Below are 22,046 nucleotides of genomic sequence, written 5' to 3'. Positions count from 1 at the left end.
ATGGAGTTGAGAACCATCTCCCATGTGCAGCCTCGTCAATCTTCTGTCTCGTATCATGAACTCAAAGGAAATTCTTGCAGTATTTCTCTCTATTCTGGCAGTTTGGTTGCTCTGAAGTATTGTGTCAAAAGTTTGAGCACTATTGCCACATGTTCTTGTATAGATCTGTAAAGTAGTCAAGGTTAGAGTTCTGAATGTGGGTTTTTGTTTTTGTTTTAAATGTCCTGTCATTGGGCAAACTTTGTGCAGTCTATTAGCAAGCAATGTAAAGGACTGCTAAATCAATCCAACTGATATGGCATGTTAGCCTCATCTGTTAACGAGTTGTAAAACATGCAGACAGTCTTTTAAAGATAACTAAGTCAAGGCCTTCAGCATCTAATCTTGTAAGATAAAGTAAGTTAATATGTTATCCTTGCTAATGCTAATAAAAGCATGTGACGTTCCTTTGCAGGAAAAAAGAATCAGAGTCTCTCAGCCATTAACAAGAGGACCAAGTGCCTTTATACCAGAGAAAGAAGTAAGTTTGCAAACTAAAACTACTCTGCATAAGTAGTAACTGCATAACAAAAATATTCAGGGCCAGATTCAGGCATTCTACATCGATTGGGCAGTACCTTAGTCCATGTGGAGTCCCATTGAGAGTCCAGTGCAGTTATTTGTGGACTAAAGGACCATTTAGTTTGAGCATCAGAATCTGGCCCTCAGTAGTAAAAGTCAAAATTTGCTCCTTATCTTCAGGTAGCACCCATTGACTTCTAGACTAACTTCTGTCTTCAGATGCAGACATGCAACGCTCATTAAATCTGTGGGACCTGCAAACACATTATAAACTTTTTAGGAGAAGGACTCATTTATTATTTATACAATACCTAGCACAGTGGGGCCATGCCTTGCTGTAGTCGTTAGGCAGTACTGCAGTATTAATGTTTAGTAATCTGAGCAGGATCTGACTTTCAATTTTCACAAAAGTGAAAGTGTGATTAATTTTGTAGAACACAACTATGTCCGTAATAAAATGTATAGTTCAAAGGTGCAAACTCAGATTGGCTGAGTGAGTAATTTAAATGTTTAAGCCTTGATTGCAGATTGCTGCAGTATACATGAAGCTTGCTACTGTATATGTAAAACTTGCATGCATAGTTCTCTGTCTAGGAGTCAAATCTTTACAGGAAAGCACATTGTAAAGGCAAGTCCTGCTTCTTTTTTTCTTAAAAGAGCTAGTAGCTGTTAAAGCCAGGCAATTAGAATAATAAAGGATGTAAAAGTTAAAACAAAATAAAGGAAAGGCAGGGCTGTAGTGTTTCTTGGAATAGCTCTCCAGTCCTAGGCAGAAGGAAAAGAAATTGCAGGATCCCCACCCATTACTCAGGATGATACAAGTATTGATTATTCACAAAATCCTGTCTGTGGGGATTAGAGAAAAATAAGGGAATGAGCCCCGGATTGATTTTTATCAGGGAAAGATGTGTGTGTATTAACTATGTTTTGAGCCTTTTAGAGACCTTTAATGGTATTGTGTACATTTTAAATCTATAAACCCTAAATGGTTCGATGGTACAGTTCCTGAGATAATGCTCTTCCCAAGCAGTATTGCCACAGTTAAGATCAGCAAAGGCACTTTAAAAAGGAGAGTGCTTCTGACTTGTGAGGGGTCTTGGGCTCTGGAACTTGCTCCCCGTCCTGTAGTCTGCCAGAACTCAGATTTGTTAATTTCTAGGCATGCTGCAATATCCGTCTTTTTAGTGGGCATTTGGTTTATAGGAGTCTGAGCTGAATGTCCATCAAGTTAGGGTCTTTGGTGGTCCACAGTGGGATATAGTTGGTTAGTTTTGCTGTTGTGGGACAGTCCAATAATCAAATGAACTATACTGCAATTTTTAAATTTTGTACTGAATGTTCCCAGTAACATGAGCCACCTAGGCTTGGGATAGGCAATGGATAATAAATCACAGAATTCTATTCTTTTACTTACTTAATTCAGCAGGCTACACTAATAAGTGGGAATATGCCTTCCGTTTTAGGGGTCATTTCTAATAGCTATGTTTAGGAATCATGTCTAATAGTGTATGCCAAAATATGAATTTCCAGGGCTATAATATATTAGACCCATGAGCAATAAGGAGCATTATAAAGACTAAATCTCATGAAATCCTGCTCAAATATTTGAATCTCAAAAAACAAAAAAAGAAATCTTAAAACATGCACTGGAAATGGAGAGGTAGGGGAAGAAGCAAACAAGGATACAGGTTAAATTGTGGCTTGCAGAGAAAAGATCAAGGCAACCAGACTGAGTTACTGCTAGCCAAAGTTGCAAAGGGGAGTGAAAAGGCTTGCACTGATATCACACAGGGATCTGAGAAGCTGATCTTAAAAGCAAGCCTGTAATGAGAACAATGAAGTTTGGACAGCTGGAAAGCATGGAAAACGCCATAAAGACAGATAAAAAGCAGAAAGTGAATATTTTGAATCTGAACATGTAGGTTTTGAGAGAATTCTCTGAGCTTACTGTATCAGTTAAAGTCCGGCATGACAGGAAGGGTCCTGGGATACCATATAAAAGAAGTTAGGGTATGGCTAAAATGTACAGCGGCACTGTTGTAACTCTTCAGTGTAGAGACTACTAACGTCTCCTGTCAGCATAGGTAATCCACCTCCTTGAGAGGCAGTAGCTAGGTCAATGGAAGAATTCTTCTGTTGACCTACCACTGTCTACACCAGGGTTAGGTCAGTATAGCTATGCAGCTATACCATTGTAAATTCCTAGTGTAGACCAGGTCTTAGCCTTCAGAAAGGAGTATAATTCTGCAATTACTATCCCATAAGCTTGGCTTCTATCGCTAAGGAAATAGTGGAACAAATATTCAAACAAATCACTAAACTTCTGTACGAAATTAGAACTATAAACAATAAGCAGTGTTATAAAGACTAAAATTGCTAGGCTGGCTTGACTTTGTTTTTGTGATGGTTATCAATCTATTGGATGAAGGGATACACTTGATATAATTGTAATTTAATGAAACATGGTACATCTCAAAGCTTGAGAAATTAAATAAAATGGACTTTGGTAAGAGCAGTGTGGAATAGATTGAAAACAGAAGGAGTGAAGAAAAAGGTAATGACAAGCATGCATCAGAAGGTGTAAAGGTACTATAGAAATCTGAAAGGGCCTTTTATTGAATCCACAGATGTTACTAATTTGCAAAGTAGTACAGATACCTGTTAGAGCAGAAGAGTAATACTTGTTGAACTAGATACACAGTCAAAAAATACGAAGTCAGCCTGGAAAATGCAAGCTGATATATCTAGGGGGAAATTATCCAAAACCACTTATTGTGGAGATAATCCAGAGAAGCAGCAATGCTCAAACAGAGTGTAGTTCTGTAGCTGTCTATGCAAGGCACAACAATACATAACAAGTCCTCTCTCTCTACAGAAAAATGTAACTGCACGTGAATCAGTTTTCTGTTCGGAGTACTTCCTTACAAGAAAGATGCTGACAAGCTGTAGGAAGTGTAGAGAAAACTGGCAAAGATGATCAGAACTTGAGGAAGAAACATACAAGAAAAGATTGAGACCAATATGCATAGTTTTCCTAAGAGACTACTAACTGGGACATACTTCTATAAATAGTTGAAGGGTGTAATCACCAAGGAGTGAGAGGAATTATTAGAGTGGTGTATAGGGGTATAACAAGGACTAATGGGATAAAATTAAGAACAGATTTAGGTCTGGTCCCTGACTTAAAACTTATGTCAACCTACCAACATTGCTCAGAGGTGTGAAAAATTCACACGCATAATTAAGCTGATCTAAGCCTCAGCGTAGACAGCACTGCGTTGACAGAACCATTCTTCTGCTATCTATTTGCCTATCTGCTGCCTCTTGGAGAGGTGGAATTTCCTACAGCTTTGGAAGAACCTTTTCCATTGCTTGTAATAAGTGTCTACCCTACAGCATTGCAGCTCTGCCACTGTAGCGTTTCTATGTAGACAGCAACAGAGGGTCCTGTGGCACCTTTGAGACTAACAGAAGTATTGGGAGCATAAGCTTTCGTGGGTAAGAACCTCACTTCTTCAGATGCAAGTAATGGAAATCTCCAGAGGCAGGTATAAATCAGTGTGGAGATAACGAGGTTAGTTCAATCAGGGAGGGTGAGGTGCTCTGCCAGCAGTTGAGGTGTGAACACCAAGGGAGGAGAAACTGCTTCTGTAGTTGGATAGCCATTCACAGTCTTTGTTTAATCCTGATCTGATGGTGTCAAATTTGCAAATGAACTGGAGCTCAGCAGTTTCTCTTTGGAGTCTGGTCCTGAAGTTTTTTTGCTGTAAGATGGCTACCTTTACATCTGCTATTGTGTGGCCAGGGAGGTTGAAGTGTTCTCCTACAGGTTTTTGTATATTGCCATTCCTGATATCTGACTTGTGAAAGTGAGGGATCATTGTCCAGGATGGGTTGTAGATCACTGATGATCTAGCTATGTTCGATAGTTGCAGGGATCAGTGATCTACAACCCATCCTGGACAATGATCCCTCACTTTCACAGACCTTGGGAGGCAGGCCAGTCCTCGCCCACAGACAACCTGCCAACCTTAAGCATATTCTCACCAGCAACCATGCACCGCACCATAACAACTCTAACTCAGGAACCAACCCATGCAACAAACCTCGATGCCAACTCTGCCCACATATCTACACCAGCAACACCATCACAGGACCTAACCAGATCAGCTACAACATCACCGGCTCATTCACCTGCACGTCCACCAATGTTATATATGCCATCATATGCCAGCAATGCCCCTCTGCTATGTACATTGGCCAAACTGGACAGTCACTACGCAAGAGGATAAATGGACACAAGTCAGATATCAGGAATGGCAATACACAAAAACCTGTAGGAGAACACTTCAACCTCCCTGGCCACACAATAGCAGATGTAAAGGTAGCCATCTTACAGCAAAAAAACTTCAGGACCAGACTCCAAAGAGAAACTGCTGAGCTCCAGTTCATTTGCAAATTTGACACCATCAGATCAGGATTAAACAAAGACTGTGAATGGCTATCCAACTACAGAAGCAGTTTCTCCTCCCTTGGTGTTCACACCTCAACTGCTAGCAGAGCACCTCACCCTCCCTGATTGAACTAACCTCGTTATCTCCACACTGATTTATACCTGCCTCTGGAGATTTCCATTACTTGCATCTGAAGAAGTGAGGTTCTTACCCACGAAAGCTTATGCTCCCAATACTTCTGTTAGTCTCAAAGGTGCCACAGGACCCTCTGTTGCTTTTTACAGATTCAGACTAACACGGCTACCCCTCTGATACTTGACTCTATGTAGACAGTTAGTCTGAAAAACAACAGAAAGTTTCTGATGGTCAGAACAGCCTCCCAGGAAGAATGGTGGAAGGCCCGTTGCTTGGTACGAAGCACAAAAAGAGGTGTTGCAGGGAACAATTCTTCATGGAAAGGTGATGGGGCTAGTTAACTAGATGACTGAAAAGACTCTCTTCCACCTCTGCCTTCTGATTCTACAAGCTAAAACAAGGAAACCTTAAGGTAAAAAGAGAAGGTGCAGTAACTTGTTCATATTGGGATGTGTGTATATTTTATTCCTTAAGAATAAAACTTGATTTGTCGAGAAACATTTTTCTCTTTGCCAGTTCAAGATTTTTGTGTTAGTTTGTGATGTAGTCACGGAATCAAAAATTCAACAACAACCGAGCTATGTTCGATAGTTGCAGGGATTTTATCTTTTAATTCCTAGTAAACCAGTTGGAGTGGAAAAGAAGGTCATGGTATTTGTAATGATAAACTAGCTACCCTAATGTTCTATTATAGGGAGTTAAAGAATAACTCTTGGTATTCTAGTCCCTTTCTTGCAACTTTTTTTTCCACAGATGAACATGTTTAGAATGGTTGTTCTTTGGTGATAAAACACTGGCTAATAGCTGCTAATGTTTTTTTGTTAAGGCTTGCATTTCAAGAGCTACCGTTCTACCACATGATTTCATCTTGTAGCCCAAGGTCAGGGTTGGCTGGAATGGTTAGTAAAGAAAAGTTTAAAGAAAGCATTAAATTCCTGTATTTAAATAATGTTGTGAGCTTTTAAAAAAACTAGCATTTGATCTCTCTAATTATACAAACATAAAACTGGTAAGCGGCAGACAGACCACTTCTCTGGTTTAGTTACATACTTCAAAGCTAATACGGGGAGGAGTTGGGTTAACGTTTTGGGGCTGAATTCTCAGCTGGTATGTCAGCATAGATACGTTGACGTCAGTGAAGCTATGCTGACTTTCACCAGCTGAGAATATGACCTTTAGAAGGATTTGTGGAAAACTGCGCTCCATTTTTATGGAAACATGTCAAAGTAACATATTGAGCGTACAGCTTCTTTAGATTTCTTATTCTTTAATTTTGTTAAGCATTTTCAGTATGCATATATGCACAAACATCCCAAAGTCCACAGAAGTTGGGATTTGCATGCACAATTGAATTATGTAGGTATCTGTGGTTACTTGAGTGGGTGGGGGGGAAGAGTCTATCTTAGTTTATCTGTTTTAGATTGTCTACTTTGCTCTTAAGGTTATGCAAGCAAATGGTTTGAATGAACGTACTAACCTTCTTGTGGAAGAATACTCAACATCTGGTCGCCTGGACAACATCACACAGGTCATGAGTTTACATACTCAGTACTTGGAGTCTTTCCTCCGCAGCCAGTTCTATATGTTGCGTATGGATGGGCCCCTTCCTTTGCCTTATAGGCACTACATTGCTATAATGGTATGTACCAAGAATCCTTATATTAACACACATTTTCCTCCCTGTCTCCTTAATGCCCCTCCCAAAAAAAAACCCCAAACCTTGTTTATAAATAGACCTGCTTTAACAACTTGGCTTCCTTTCTTCCTATGGTGCAAGCTCTGCAAGCCTGAGTCAGTTCACTTAGGCCGGGTCTACACTACAAACATACATTGGTATAACTAAGTCGCTCAGGGGTTTGAAAAATCCACACCCCTGAGCGATGTAGTTATACCGACCTAACCCCCAATGTAGACAGCGCTATGTAGAAGCTCTCCTGTCAACATAGCTACCGCCTCTCGCGAAGGTGGATTAACTATGCCGACAAGAGAAGCTCTCCTGTCGGCATAGTAGCGTCTTCACTAAAGTGCTACAGCGGCATAGCTGCAGAACTGTACCTGTAGACAGGACCCCAGACTCTGAGACTTGCTGCTGTGTGGTGTTTTTGCAGTGTAGATGTAACCCCCACACCACCTGAGTGTGGTGTTCTGTCCCATCTAGTGCCACCGAGACCACTTAGAGAGAGATTAACGAGTCTGCCCTACAGCTTTAGGTAATGGCCATGTGGCTTTCAGCTCTTGCAGTAGAGGCTTATGCATTTAGCTCCAGAGGTCCCAGGTTCGATCCTGCGTGCCGCTGACTGGGGTCTGTTGGTGTTACATAGACATATCTAAATCTGCTGCCCTTGTAATACCTCTTCCTGATTGTTTTAACTATTTTAGGCTGCTGCCAGACATCAGTGTTCCTACCTAGTAAATATGCATGTTGATGAGTTTCTGAAGACTGGAGGGATTGCAGAATGGTTGAATGGTTTGGAATATATCCCACAAAGACTGAAAAATTTGAATGAAATAAACAAACTTCTTGCACACCGACCCTGGCTGATCACAAAAGAACATATTCAGGTACCCATCAAAATGTATCTAGATTAGCAGTATAATTTTATTAATGAAAAGTGGTAAATAATATGCAAATATCTACTTAGGCTTTATATTTTTGTTTTATAATTTCATTATTAAATGAGAAATCTACATATTTAGTAGAAATTCTGAAGATATTAGGATATTAAATAATTATATGACTATTCCTATCAGAAAAATGTTTGTTTCCGCCTCCCCACCCCAAAATTGGAATTAACACGAATAATTCAGAGTAGAAAATAGGACAGCATATGCGCCTTTATTAGGATGGGGTGGTTTGGGATGAAAGAAAAATTATTTTTGGAGGCAGGGAGTCAGAGCCATCCCATCCATATACATTCTCATACACTTTCTATGTTGGTCTCTAGAGCTCATATATTTAGTCTCTCTATTTTGTTCTCATTTCAGAAACTTGTCAAGACTGGAGAAAATAATTGGTCTCTTCCTGAATTGGTACATGCTGTGGTCCTATTGGCACACTATCATGCCTTGGCAAGTTTTGTATTTGGTAGTGGCATTAATCCAGAGAGAGATCCAGATACGTCTAATGGGTTCAGACTTATAGCAGTCAACAAATTCTGTGTCTGTGATCTTGCCAATGACAACAACATCGAAAATGCATCCCTCACAAGTAGCAACTTTGGGGTTAGTATTGCAAGAGTATTCTTTTGCTTGCTTCTGCTTTGTATTAGGTTTTTTTCCACTCTTTCCTATTTAAGCCTGAATTTTGTTTCTTTTGTATATACTGTTGGAATGCTAGGGTTCTGGTGGCATATAAGATTTTAGCTCTGACAGTTTGCAATATATCAGATTCAAAAATCACATAATTCTGATTACAAGCTTCAGTTGCAAAGTGATTTTTAATCGCTGATCTCCTGAATTACTGGGTAGATTAAGGCTTCTTTTTCTTAGAAAGCTGGAAGCCCTTTAAATAGTATAAATCGCTGTTTGAGCTCCGGAGGCTCATGAAATAGAGGGTGCTGCGATCAAAATGGGAAAAATTGCAACATGGTAATCAGAATTGTGATCTATTTAAAGTCAATGATCTCAAAACAGGCTAATGTATGAAATGCTTCTGCAGATGAGACCAAGTACTTACTTCCAGGATCAATAAACTTTTTTTCAAACAACTGTTTTTTTTTTTTTTTTTTTTCTCCTGAACCAACCAGCAGAAAGAATTTTGACCTCTAGTTAATTATATTGTGTAAATCTGGGTGTTTGTTACAAATCTAATTTTGTAATGTTTTGAAAAGGAGGCCTTAAATTGTACTACAGGTTGATGTGCTAGGCTATTTTGGGGGGTCGGGGACCCTTGGTGCATTTTAATTAGTAGTTCTTAAGTTCACTGCTAACAAAATAAAATAACTTTTCACAAGTAAGAGATTGAAAGGACAGAGAATAACAGATTTAGGTTATCTGAATGATAAATGCAGTAGATTGCAACTGGCCTTTCTTGTCACTACAAGATGTAGTTCTAATATGCAGTCTCTTCCTTGTAATATTTTTATCTTTATATGTAAAAGCAACTAGTTTGGGTTAATAAAACATTAATATAGAATATTGATTTACTTTCCTAGGTTGGGCTTCTGTATTGCTGATGTCATAGACAATATGACTCGTTAGTAAGATGGCTGTCAGCAGCAGTAGAACCAGAAAAGTCAATTTTAATATTAAAAACTGTCTTCCAGAATACATGTCAATGTTTATTCAGGGATAAGTGAATTTTTCTGAACCTTCAGAATGTTGCAACATGCATTATGGATACAGTTTCCTCTTTCAAACAATGTCTGCATTTCTCAATTACCCCTGCTGCAATAAAACAGTTTGATAGGCTTGAATAGTGCTCTCAGGTCTGTCCCTTTTCACTGCTTTTCCTTGTAACCTTTTAGGTATGTCTACACTGCAGTGTAAGCCCAGGCTCAAGCCTAACCCCACCCCTTCATCTGCACACATCATGCTAACCCAGGGCTAAGACCTAGGGCTTCAGGGAACAAGCCCAAATCACACCGGGACTCAGGGTTTGAGCCCTATTGCTTTGCAGCCTCACTTAACTCTTGTTCTGGGTGTCTGCCAGAAGTATCCCACAATCCCATGGGCTAATTTCCTTAATCCTCTCTCTGCCAACAATCTTTAGTTGACTCAATTGAAAATGGAAGCCACCCTCCCCAGCATACAGCAGCAGCTCAGTGAGGCAGCATTAACCCTTCCATAGGGGGGAGGGATATCTGAGTGGTTTGAGCATTGGCCTGTTAAACCCAGGGTTGTAAATTCAATCTTTGAGGGGGCCATTTAGGGATCTGGGACACACCCACACCCACCCCTCTCTCTGTCATTGACAGTACTTGGTCCTGCTACTGAAAGCAGGGGACTGGACTCAATGACCTCTCAAGGTCCCTTCCAGTTCTATGAGATAGGTATATCTCCATCTATTGTCTTCTAATCATGGAGCTGCAAACACACCATCAGAGAGCCTTCTATGGTTGCAATGGAGGCCCAACAGAACAAGCCTTTTGCAAAGCGAGCAGCAAACCTGGAGGAGACAGAAGCCACACCTAAGCCTGGTAAGTTTGACTCCCATTTAAAGTTTATTATTACAGTAATGGGAGGGATTTCTACTCTAAGAACCAATGCAAAAGTTATGAGAAGCCCTGGCTACTAGCATGTATCTGCGAATGGCAGATTGTATCCCAGCGCCTTGTCATCCCCCTTTGTTCTCTCCATTCTCCTTCCCTGCCCCCCCCCCCTCGGTGGAGTTCAAAATGGCAACTGGGAATTGCAAACAATAAAAACCTGCTTTTAAAAGGCTTTTTTTTACACAGATGTTTGCTAGAGTCATTCATGTTTTCCTTTAAGTAATAATGGCTTTAAGTTTGTGGCTCTGTATTCATTCAATGGTCTATGCAGCTGCCTGGAAACAGTGGTGTGTGTGTGTGTTTTCTATTTTCACATGTCAGTTAAAGGTAGTCCAGGCAGTCTGTGGGTGACAAAAAGATTTCTCCCCAGTATGACTGAGGTATGAATTTTTGTCCAGAAATGTGCTGTGAATGGGGAGTGGGAAGGCTGTGGAGTTCTGCGTGTTTGCATGAGGCATAACAGGGTAAGCCATGTGTATGCAAGCTAATGCAGCATTATGTTAATTTCCTCATGGATTCTGACCCAGTCCTGGTTGTTGATGGCTGCAAACTTTTTTCCTGAGGTAGGAACTCCAGATTGATAGTCACATGGTGGGGAAAGGTGTATTTTCCAGGGTCCCCCCAGTAGCTGACTAGTCCACTCCACTCATAGATATGCTGTTCAGTCACTATACGTTTGAATACCTTTCCTGTATACACTGCAGGTTTCCCACCAGCAGCTTGGAATAACATCAGCTTTTGCCAATAGGGCACCACAAGAACAGTTATGTCCTCCAAAATGTGAAAGGCATGAAAGAAAAAGAATTTTGTTGCAAGGCCACTTTCTGTTCGCTCCCCGCCCCCCCCCCCAGTAGTTATTCAGTTTTCATAAAAAAAAAAAGCTTATAATTTTAAACTTACATAAGTGCAGCAACAATGGTAATTGATGTTACCCAGGATATATCCAGAGAGATTCTGTGGACTGAAGCATCCCTTTCACAATATATTTTGGTTCAGTTTTGAAATGCAACATTTTATTGCCTTGAGATTCTATAAGAATCAATTGTTTTCCTCCACTGAGCTATTTTAGACAATAACCCTTTGTTTCTTGTACTATTTCAGCCCTCTTGACCTCCACTGGCTGTTATATATCCAGAACTTGACCCCTGCCCCAACATACCTGCACAGACCATTCCAAGCAGAAGCATTTCCATGATGAAATTATGGTTGAGGTTCTTTAGAGGGTAGACAAGCAGGTCCAGTACCAGCAGCAAAGGGATGTAAGACTGGAGCAACAGCATGCTGAGAGGCAGGAGGAAAGGCTTAGGCTTGCCACACCGCTGGAAGAAAGAGTTTCAGCAAGGGAGCAGGCACTTTCGTGTAGTTCCTGGAACAAGACCGGCAGCTAAGGGAGGAGGACAGAGCTCAATAGTGAACTGTTGCAGAGCCCATCTCCAACATGCCTGGAAGAGCATTGGCAGCTGCTGCCTCTCACACACCCCTGCAATGTACCTTCAGACCAGAAGTAGCTTGGGCAACTCAGTGTTGGGGTGGCCCATACATTTAAGTTCCATGAGTGGCTGGGCAGGGCAACTAAACCCCACGCAGCCTTCATTTGCGAACCCCTCTCCCGTGGCTACCTTCATCCCTGTTCTCTCGGTGCCAAGTGCATGGAAACCAAAGAAAGAAGGAGAATGTAGGACCAGGGGACACGCAGCAGTAAGGCGTCTGTGTCATGTTTCCTGCCCTTATTTTTCTTTGGAAATGTTCTCCTGTTACTTGTTTTGGGGTGTTGTTCTGGCGGCTGCCCTGCCTAGCAATAGATGACTGTTGTACTGTTTTAACACATTTATAAATAAAGCCTTTAATATCATCAAGAAAGTTTACTATCATTGCATCACATGATACCATCATGATTTGAGATGATAAAGCTAAAAACAGTATCAGGAGCAATTACACATTACTAAGCAAACACTATTCCTCATGCATTTAGGTACAGTGATTCACAGTGCAATACCTTCCTTATATGAGCCTATATTGTGATTCACCACCCCCCCACAATTCATTATTTTTTTTCATGTCATTCATAAGTTTAATTGCATGGCAATCAAGCCCAGACTTCTTCCCCTCACAAGAACATTTTTACAGGTACTATTCCCCCTCTTCCACTGAGCCATGCGAGTTCATAATGTGGGAGCACAAAGCATCCCTGACTTCTGTTACCTGGGTGCAGCCAGCTCCAGCTGTGGTAGGTACACTTTCCTGCTGAGTGTACTGATTCAGCAACCCATCACTATCATAGGTCCATTCAGGGGGAAATGGCTCACTTCTGGCTTCACAAAGATTGTGAATAGCATAGCAAGCCACAGAAATGCAGACAGCACTGATGACACTGGCATCCAGACAGGTCTGTAGGGATCTCCAATGGGATTTTATTTAACCTGCCAAAAGCAGGGTCTACCCATATTCTACAACCATTCTGCACCTGCTGAGTGTAATTAAACCTCCTTTTGCCAGGGCCTCTGAAATCAGGGTATGGTTTCATAAACCAAGGCAAAAGGGGTGTGTGTGTGTGGGGGGGGGGAGTTTGAGACTCAGGGTGCCCCAGAATAATGGTGTGGACAGTAACTGTTTAATACAATGTCATTTGGGGAATAGTGTGCCATCCTATCCATGAATGTAGACTCTCAAGCAGCGAAAAACTTTTCTTCATTAACTCTTCCAGTGCAGCCCCTGATGACATTCATAAATCGGCCTCTGTGGTCTATGAGGGCCTGCATAACAGTGGAGTAGTACCCTTTGCAGTGTAGGTTCTCATGTGCTCCTTGAGGAGGGCAAACTATGGGCACATGAGTCCATCAGTGGCCCCAGCACAGTTAGGAAACCTCATTCTCTCAAAGCCAACAATTACCTCAGGAATATCTTTAATGCCTGCCACTTTGTGGTAAACCACGTGCCCGATTGCCTCAGAAAACCCACAGTTGATTTTCCAACACCAAATTGATTGACAACAAACCTGTAGCAGTATGGGGTAGCCAGTTTCCAGACAGTTATGGCAACCTGCTTCTGGATAGGCAAGAGTGCTCTCATGTATGTCTTTACGCTGGTGACTCAGAGCAAGCTGCTCACAAAGCCCCGAAATGTTGCTTTCTTCATGCAGAACTTCTGGACCTGCTGCTTGTCATCCCAGGTCTGCATGACTATATGATCCCACCAATCTCTGCTTGTGGGCATGTGCCGGTTTATGTAGGGGGCATCAGTGACTGTGCTGATTGTACTGAGCAGCATCTGCCAGTATGAGTCTGCCATGTCTGGATACTTCTCCTCTGCCGCCACCTCCTTGCTCCATCATGAAATCTGTCAGGTACTTTTGGTAGATCAGAAAAAGGTGCTAAAATGTCCGCCGGTGCCTCAGAGAAGCTCTATCTGTTTATTGACACAGGAGTGAAAACAGAAGCAAGAAATTCTGCAAAAGGCACATCTACCATGTTGCTGCCCCTTGTAGCTGGGAGCCCACATATCAAAATGTCTCCCTGCAGGCTATGTTGGCAGGCTGTTCAAGCTTCCTTTAATGAGCAGCATGGGCAATAAAATTTTCTGACCGTGCGTCACAGTCAAAGGGCTAGAGCAGCCACGTTTTGGGAGGGTGCTAGGGACTCTGGGAGATGGTTGGTTTGACTTGGGTCAGCGTGCTGCAGTGTGGACATCAGGACCACAGTTTTGAGGCCGGGATACAAAAGTCTTAACGTACAATTTAAAATCCGTGTAGATGCTCAAGTCTAGGGTTCTCTAACACGGGTCAGCTGACTCGAGTCCTACTAACCCTGGGCTTACATTGCAGCATAGACATACCCTTTGTGAAAGACTTTTCATATAATGCATTCAAAGTATATGTACCATATGCTGGATTTTCAAGGATGCAGATAACTTTTGAGAACATTAAATTTGAGCTTTTACTTCTCGACAGCTATGATGCCATTTACTTTCTAATTTTCCAAAATATCTTGGTGGGTTTTTTTTGGTTTTTTTGGTTTTTTTCAGATTGCAGATTCTTTGAGTGAGCTGGAGGCCTTAATGGAAAGAATGAAGAGGCTGCAAGAAGAAAAGGAGGAAGAGGAGGCCTCGCAGGAGGAAATGGCAACTCGTTTTGAAAAGGAAAAGAAAGAGAGTCTTCTAGTAGTTACTGGAGGTACTTCACCCTCTCTGCCTCCCCTTCTTTCTCTACTCCATTATAACTAGAATTCTCCGGTCCAATCCAATTAGTGGACTTTAGCAGTTACTCTAATCTGGATTTTCACAGGTTAGTAAGGCTGGCTCGTGTGTCACTACCTGTCTGATTCAGATTTCTTGATTCTCAAGTATATTAACCTTCATTGTTACTAGAAATTCAGTCTTCTTTTGTTAGTAAGAAACTTGCACACAACTTCAGGAGAAACTGCTTTTTTATAGTGCAGTTCATTAAATCCCAGTTCATTCCTTAATAGGATTTTTGAATAGCAGACTTCTACAACATTTTCAAATAGTGTTTTTGGAAAGTCCCTTGCTAATAGTCTTGAAAGCTGAAATTTTCTGTTCAAAAAATAAGTATAGCACAGACTGTGGCAACGCAGACTTCCCTACATTACTCCATTATTGAGCTTCAACCTTCTCCTGAAGAGACAATCTCAGGGAGAGGGGAGAAGGAGGATGGATTGAAATTATCTAATTTTGAGATGTTGTTTTGTTATCCTATAGCCCTGTCTTGTATTGTGATGGAGGTTTGTATAAAACATTTTAAATTTATTTCTAAGTTATCCTTCAAAATTCAGAGTTGGGGAGTCTGCCTTGCTATGTTTCTCTCTTAAACTTCTGAGAATAATAGTTTCATCCATTGACAAAGTATAGCTGAAGTCTGTTTAACATTACTCCTGGGGGAATTCTGCGCCTAAAAATTCTGCACCAAAAAATTTAAAATTCTGCACCCAATATTTTAAAATTCTGCATATTTTATTTGTCAAAATAACACAATATAATCACATCAGTTTCAGTTATTTTGGTAATTTATTTCAAAATACCTGTCAGCAAGTATGTCTGTAACAATACAGACAACAAAAAAGATTCAGGAAATGTTTTTTGACAAATAGATTCCTTACTAGGCATATTAATACAGAACTCTAAGTAATTCATTTAAACTAGAGAACAGAACCATATTTCCCGGACCCCTCAGAAGCAGTGCAGAGACTTGGGGGAGTCAGGGATAACGGAGGAGCAAAAGGAGAGGGAAGTAATTGCTGGGAAGGAGCCTGGGTATAAACTGGAAGGGTTGTTGTGTATGGGTGGGGAAAAATATGGAACAGGTTTCTGGGGGGAGGAGGGAAGGATTATTCGGGAGTGTCCCCATGGAGACCTTGGCTGACCCCTAGCCTCTCCCATTCAGTCAGGCACATCTGCCTCTGTGCCCCCATGTGTCCTTGCACCCCGTGTCCACATGTGTCCCTCAACCCCCATTCAGACACCCCTTCCCCATATGTCCATGCACTCTGTCCCCATGTCTCTCTGTGCCCCCACTCAGCCATCCCCCTTCTCCCTGTAGCCCTGTACCTCTCCCGCTCTGCCCATGTGGCACTGCACCTCCATTCTCATTCAGCCCCTGCCCAGTCTGTCCTCCCCCACTAGCCCTTATGAGCCCCTGTCTGTGGTCCCCACCCCAGCAGCCCCACGCTGTCTGTCTCCCCATATTTCCTGTGTCCTTGACTTGGCCCAACAGGCACTGTGAAAAAGGCAGGCTCTTTCTCTTCCCTAGCTAGCTGGGGCTTGCCAGGAGCGGCTGCTGTGTTCTAGCACCATAGTGCCCTCTGGTGGGCAAAAGATGGAATTGCATCAATTTTTCAACAGAAGTTATTTTCTGCGAAAAAATATGCGTGGCACATGAAATACGCATGTGTGCAGTGGCGCAGAATTCCCCCAGGAGTATAACAGGTGTGTGACATTATCTAGGGTACAATCTGGACTGTTGAACAGCTGTGTCCCCTCAATTCTCCAACCTGGGGTTCCTTTTACACTGCTTTGCTGTGAGAGCAACCACTCACAACACAACCTCCAGCATGTAGATTACTCCCAGCTGTATTGTGAATGCTATAGCCAGCCACTCCTGAATTATATTGCGGAGCAACACCAGCAAATTCCCAGTCCTAGACTTGTCCTCAGAAATGTGCGTCTCGCATTACCCAGCCCTCTCTTGGGCAATACAAGTTCATATAAAGTCTGTCATTTTATTAATAGAAAATGATATCCACATATCCTGTTACCTCAAATGGAGTTTCCCAAACACTTCAGTCCAAACACAGCGGTCTAGATAAAACAATAAAATAAGTTTTAAGTACAGAAAGATAGATGTTAAGTGGTTACGAGAAAACAAAAGGTAAAACGCAACTAACATGTAACTTAACAAGCTAACTGAATTCAAAGCAAAGGTTTCTCTCACCACATGCTTTTGCAGTCTTACTGGCTGGATGCCTTTCAGCTAGGACCCCTCCCCCCAGTCCAATGCTTCTTTCCTTCTCCTTCAGGTGTTCTGGATGCCGTGGGCAGAGAGAAAGGGAGGAATCACTTGGTGTCTGTTCCCCACTCTCTCATATTTTTTCCTCCTATTTGAGAATGATCTCCAGCTGAGGTTCAAGAGACAGAATGTCTGTGGGTAGGAACCTCCAGCTGTTCCTTTGCCAATGTGTAAATTTCTTGCTCACACCCTTCTTTCCTGCCAGAGAATGGCCGCTTTAACCAGGTGATAGTCCTTTTGATTTTTGTTGACACCTGGCTGAGGCATCAGTTTGCCTTTTTATCTCTAAGGAACTGGTTTGTGCCTGCTTTTCTAAACTTGGAACATGCCTCAGTTATGTCATACAGTAGAATTTTATAACTTTATTATGATGTTGCCATATATTTTACTAGGACAATAATGATCAGCAAATTATGAGTTTTCAAATGATACCTCACAAAGCATACTTCGCACAAAATTTATCATAGTCTTGTAAAAGGGGTGAACATAACGGTACAGACTGTCACAATGTGGTATGGTAGATGCTGGCTATAACACCCTTCACAATTACAAACCTTGGGCTAAAGCGAACCTGATCTCTGGATCCCTCCTCCTGCCCCCGGGCCAGAGGAGCTCTCTGCCCTCCGCCGCAGCCCCAGCAGGGCTCTTTCACTATAACAAACCGCTGGCTATAATGAACAAATGGCTTGGATCCCTAGGGGTTCATTATGGCAAGGGTGTACTGTATTAGTATTTCTTGGGAACTATAGTAAGAGAAGATGGCTAGAGATGCTATGCTTCTTAGCTTAACCTTTTTTTTTTTTTTTTTTTCCCTCAAAAGGTATTTCATAGGTACTGATCTGTAAGACTCCAATAGTTTTCCCCAACCACTCTAATGCTAGAGTTTGTCTTTTATAGCTGCAGGAAGCAGCAAATAGGAAAATACAAACTGTTAACCAGTGAGAATTAAATCTAACTTGAAATAATCTTCAGAGGTGATTACCTGGGGCAGGTGCCATGCAAGTGTCTTCCCACACAGTTATGTATTGATTGGTTAATGAGCCAGAGAGAAGATAAAGCATCCCAGTGATTCTTAGATTAACTGATTTTTTTTTTTTTTTCTTTAAGTGGACATATGGCAATTTTTCTGTCAGTGCATGTGGAAGTGAGCCAAGATTTAATATCAGGGTCAAATGCAGTCAGCTATGTGGTAATCAGCTCCTGTAAAGGTAGTTACACAATCAAGCCACCTGTTTGTTCGGTGGAGATAAATTGATTCCTGCTAGAGAACCTGTCCTCATTTAGTAACACATTGTTGGAGCTCTTCAGAGATGCATAGTTACTGTAACTCTTGGCATAAGTTCAGCTTGAAGCTTGATGAACTGTAGAGTTCACTGCTTTCATGTTGTTTTGAATTGGCATCTACAAGCCAAATCTTGTATCATTTAGTTCTTCTTCAAATGATGGTCCCTGTATGTATTCCAAACACGGGTGTGCATGTGCACCAGGTGCTGGAGCTGGAAAGTTTTGCAGCAATGTCCGTTGGCCCTCACATGCAATTGTACGTAGCCTCGTGGTGCAGGCAAAATTATATGAGGCTGGGCAGGATGACGCCCCCTCAGTTCCCTCTTACTGCCGCATGGTCGGAATCGGAATCCTCGTTCCTCCGTGCTCATAGCTTGCTTGCGAGAACACTTGTCCATATACATATTTAGTGTTTCTTTTTTCTTTACTATATTTAGTTAGTGTTAGTTGGTTTAGTTAATTGACCCTCACCCCTCATTAAGTCTATATGAATGCTTACCACAGCTCACAAGTGTTTTGTTATGTGGCATGTGGTCTCTTAACACTTTGCTAGTTTGTATATAGTAAGAAAAACACGAACTACAGTTGTGTGTTGTAACTTAAGGTTTTTTGTTATAAACAATACTGTAAAAGACATACCACTCCTTTCAGTCTTATATAGCCTGCTGTAATCTCAAATTCAGTAGAGCCAAAACTGAACTTACCTTTTCTCCCGAGCCCTGTGCTATCTCCATTCACCGTTAATTGAGTCACACCTTAATTCTTCCTAACACTCTAGGCAGCATTAGGGTCATCTTTGATATCTACCCCCTCAACCAAGCTATGACTAAGTCCTAACCTTTCTTTCTTCGTCTCCAAAATTGAACTTTTCCTCCCTAGTCTAACAACTAAATTACTGATCCACTCCCAGGTCATCTCAAACATTCACTATTGCAATCTTCCTCCTCTCTGGTTTTCTTGTTACTAACCTCACTCCCTCATCCCACCCTGCAATCTATTTAAAAACATCTTGCCCATTGTTTCAATGAAGGGTTTTAGAAAATCTCTGAAAAAGGGAGAAGTGTAAAAATAAATTTAAATATTTACTTGCAAAATTAAGAATCAAAAATTGAAACTCTGGTCCTAAGTAAATCAAGCAAATTACTATGAATTAGACATTGACAAATGTACACAAGCGTAATATCATACACTGAATGGAAATTGATTGAAATTCTCCCAATACTCTTCCTACACCAACATGTTATCCTCTTCTTTGTACACAGAATTAGTTGCAAACTTTAAATATTGTGTTCGCACGTCTTGTAGTCTTTGTTGAGGGAGAGGATCAGAAGGCTACAACGGCCTCCATACTTATCTGTCTTAAACACAGCATTTTGCTGTCCTTCTCAGCATTTGATGATGAAATGGTTTCCACATCGGATGTCTCCCGCTATATCGAAGATCCTGGTTTTGGGTACAAAGACTTTGCCAGGCGGGGAGAAGAACATCTGCCAACATTCCGAGCTCAGGTACTTATATGCACTTATTTTTTTTAAATAAATTAACCCCAGCATTTTAAGGGCATGTCTGCATGAACACTTGCTGTGCAGAAAGCTGGGGGACAAATCGATAGCACACCAGCATGCCTTGCACTAACTGTCTGTGTGGACTGTGCTGCAGCACGCTAAAAGTTCCCTAGTGCCCTTTGATGTACTGTAGATTTATGCCCCAGTTTGCTGTGCAGCACGTGTTCATGCAGACATGTCCTAAGTCTTTCTTTACTGGAAAAATAAGATGTCGTAGTAGCAGAACATCCTTATTAAATGTCCATGTCCAAGCAGAGGATCAAGAGCCTGTCTACAATGAAAAGTTAGATCACCATTGCTAAATCCCTCGGGGGTGTGAAAAAGCCACACCCCTGAGACACACAGTTAAGCTAACCCAACCTCTGGTGTAGACAGCGCTAGATCAATGAAAGAATTCTTTCAACCTAGCTACCACCTCACAGGTGTGGATTACCTACAGCAATGGAAGAACCCATCCGCTCAATGTAGTGTGTGTTTCTACTGAAGTGCAGTGCTGCAGCTGTGCCACTGTCATGTTTTAAGTGTAGACATAGCCCAAGTAGATAACTGCTCCTTATGGTATATTTTCATATTTGTAGCATTTTGTTCAGTCAGCTGTTAAATATCTCAAATGAAGAGGCTTCCATCACTTCACTTGGATGACTAGTCCACCCTCTGTTAATTGTAAACCTCAGGCCAGGGGGTACTAGGTCTTCTGTTGTGTTAGCAGAACAAGTGTATGTAATGGACATCTTTTTGTTATGTCCATGCAGTGCCTTGCACTATGGGGTCCTAATCCATGACTAGGACTCTTATGCACTATTGCAATACAAATAAAAAAAATAGGGACAGCTCTAGGTATTTAGAACAGATCACTGACTAACATCCATTTGATCTCCTGGGAATCTGATATTAATAAACTGCAAGTTATGGGAAAATCTTGAAACATGTCAGAGCACTTGTAGACAAACCAAAATAGGTGCAAAAAAATTCCTTGGTAAAGCAAAGGAGTCATGATTCCTGTCAGCAGACATACTTTGGGCTAGTCTACACTTGAAAGTTAATTTGGATTAAAGTAGAGTGTGAATTTAAAGCACAGTAGCTATTCCTGAATAACTCAATGTGTTGACAAGCCCTTAGATTTACAACAGTCTCTGCTGGTCAGGATGAATTCATGCTGCAATTTTTCATGTACAGTAAACCATGTTTTGGGAGGTGACGCAAATACCCCTTGGGTGTGTATTGTGGACAAGGATAAGGCAAAGTTTTTGTGTCTGAGATCAAAGATACTGCTGACCTTTCTATGAACTTTAGAAGGCTCCCCTGGGAGAAGGCTGACAATTGTCATTGACTTGAGACAACGTTAGGCATGTACAGCACTGCTTCAGAAGAGCTTTATGGAAGGTTGCACTGAAACTGAAATGTCTCTGCCTGCAGGCAAGGATTTTAAATTACTGACTTCCAACTTCAAAAGTTTCACCTTCTCCAAAATAGCTAACTTGTTTAATAGCTGAATGATGGTAGAATGTGAGACCTTTTACCCAAATCAGATCTTCTATTGTAACAATTATATTACAGAATCATCCAGGGGCCCCAGTGATGGAGCAAAGCCTTATTGTGCTAGGTAGGCACTTCATGAATATAGGATAAGATAATACCTGCCCCAGAGAGTTTGTTTGAAGTAATATCCTGTGAAAGTGTTGCTGCTAAGGCACAGCTGGCAGCATTTTTCAAACTAACTCTTTTCCTTAGTCATTGGTGCAAGAGTGAAGTCATGTCTCTAAGGAACAACACATCGCCATGTTTCTGCTCTGGCTCATAGCTTTCTAAAGCAGCAGTCTCTGAATAATATCAGTGTGAATATTTTCCAGTCTGAACCAAATCTGCAGGACCTAAGGACTAAAGCAAAACTGACCAGGGAAAACTTACTGATTAAAATCCTCCTTTTGGGGGGGGAGGGGCAGGCACGCAGGTGAATTAATACATTAATAAAGCAGAATGAGAGACAAAACAGAGAACAAGATCTTCAACTGGGGGAGAATCCAGAGGGAGGATCAGGTGGGGAAGGCACTATTTGCATATTTATGCATCGCTGGTGTATTTCTTTGTGCTCTTACAGGACTATACCTGGGAAAACCATGGCTTCTCCCTTGTGAACAGGCTTTATTCTGATATTGGGCATCTCCTGGATGAGAAGTTTCGGATGGTCTACAATCTCACATACAACACTATGGCTACACACGAAGATGTTGACACAACCATGTTGAGAAGAGCTTTATTTAACTATGTTCACTGTATGTTTGGAATCAGGTATGTAACAAATTGACCTGTCTAATAAGTG

The 22,046-nt window shown here is 41.5% G+C and overlaps 1 protein-coding gene across 1 annotated transcript in view; it reads left to right on the top strand.

The window, feature by feature from the left end:
• The first annotated feature begins 454 nt into the window (after nucleotides 1-454).
• Nucleotides 455-22,046, top strand: part of SESN3 (sestrin 3) — a 38,753-nt gene continuing 17,161 nt past the window's right edge. The window contains exons 1-7 of the mRNA XM_029911571.1: nucleotides 455-520; nucleotides 6,592-6,789; nucleotides 7,530-7,712; nucleotides 8,136-8,372; nucleotides 14,381-14,528; nucleotides 19,551-19,669; nucleotides 21,825-22,015. Coding sequence (XP_029767431.1) covers nucleotides 6,595-6,789; nucleotides 7,530-7,712; nucleotides 8,136-8,372; nucleotides 14,381-14,528; nucleotides 19,551-19,669; nucleotides 21,825-22,015 — 1,073 coding nt within the window. The 5' untranslated portion in view covers nucleotides 455-520; nucleotides 6,592-6,594. The remainder of the gene's footprint in view (nucleotides 521-6,591; nucleotides 6,790-7,529; nucleotides 7,713-8,135; nucleotides 8,373-14,380; nucleotides 14,529-19,550; nucleotides 19,670-21,824; nucleotides 22,016-22,046) is intronic.

This window comes from Terrapene carolina, unplaced genomic scaffold, assembly GCF_002925995.2.
Source record: "Terrapene carolina triunguis isolate 2854851 unplaced genomic scaffold, T_m_triunguis-2.0 Scaffold97, whole genome shotgun sequence".
In the NCBI taxonomy this organism is placed as follows: Eukaryota; Metazoa; Chordata; order Testudines; family Emydidae; genus Terrapene; species Terrapene triunguis.
The sequence above is the reverse complement of the archived record's forward strand: the minus strand, read 5'-3'. Positions and strand labels throughout refer to the sequence as shown.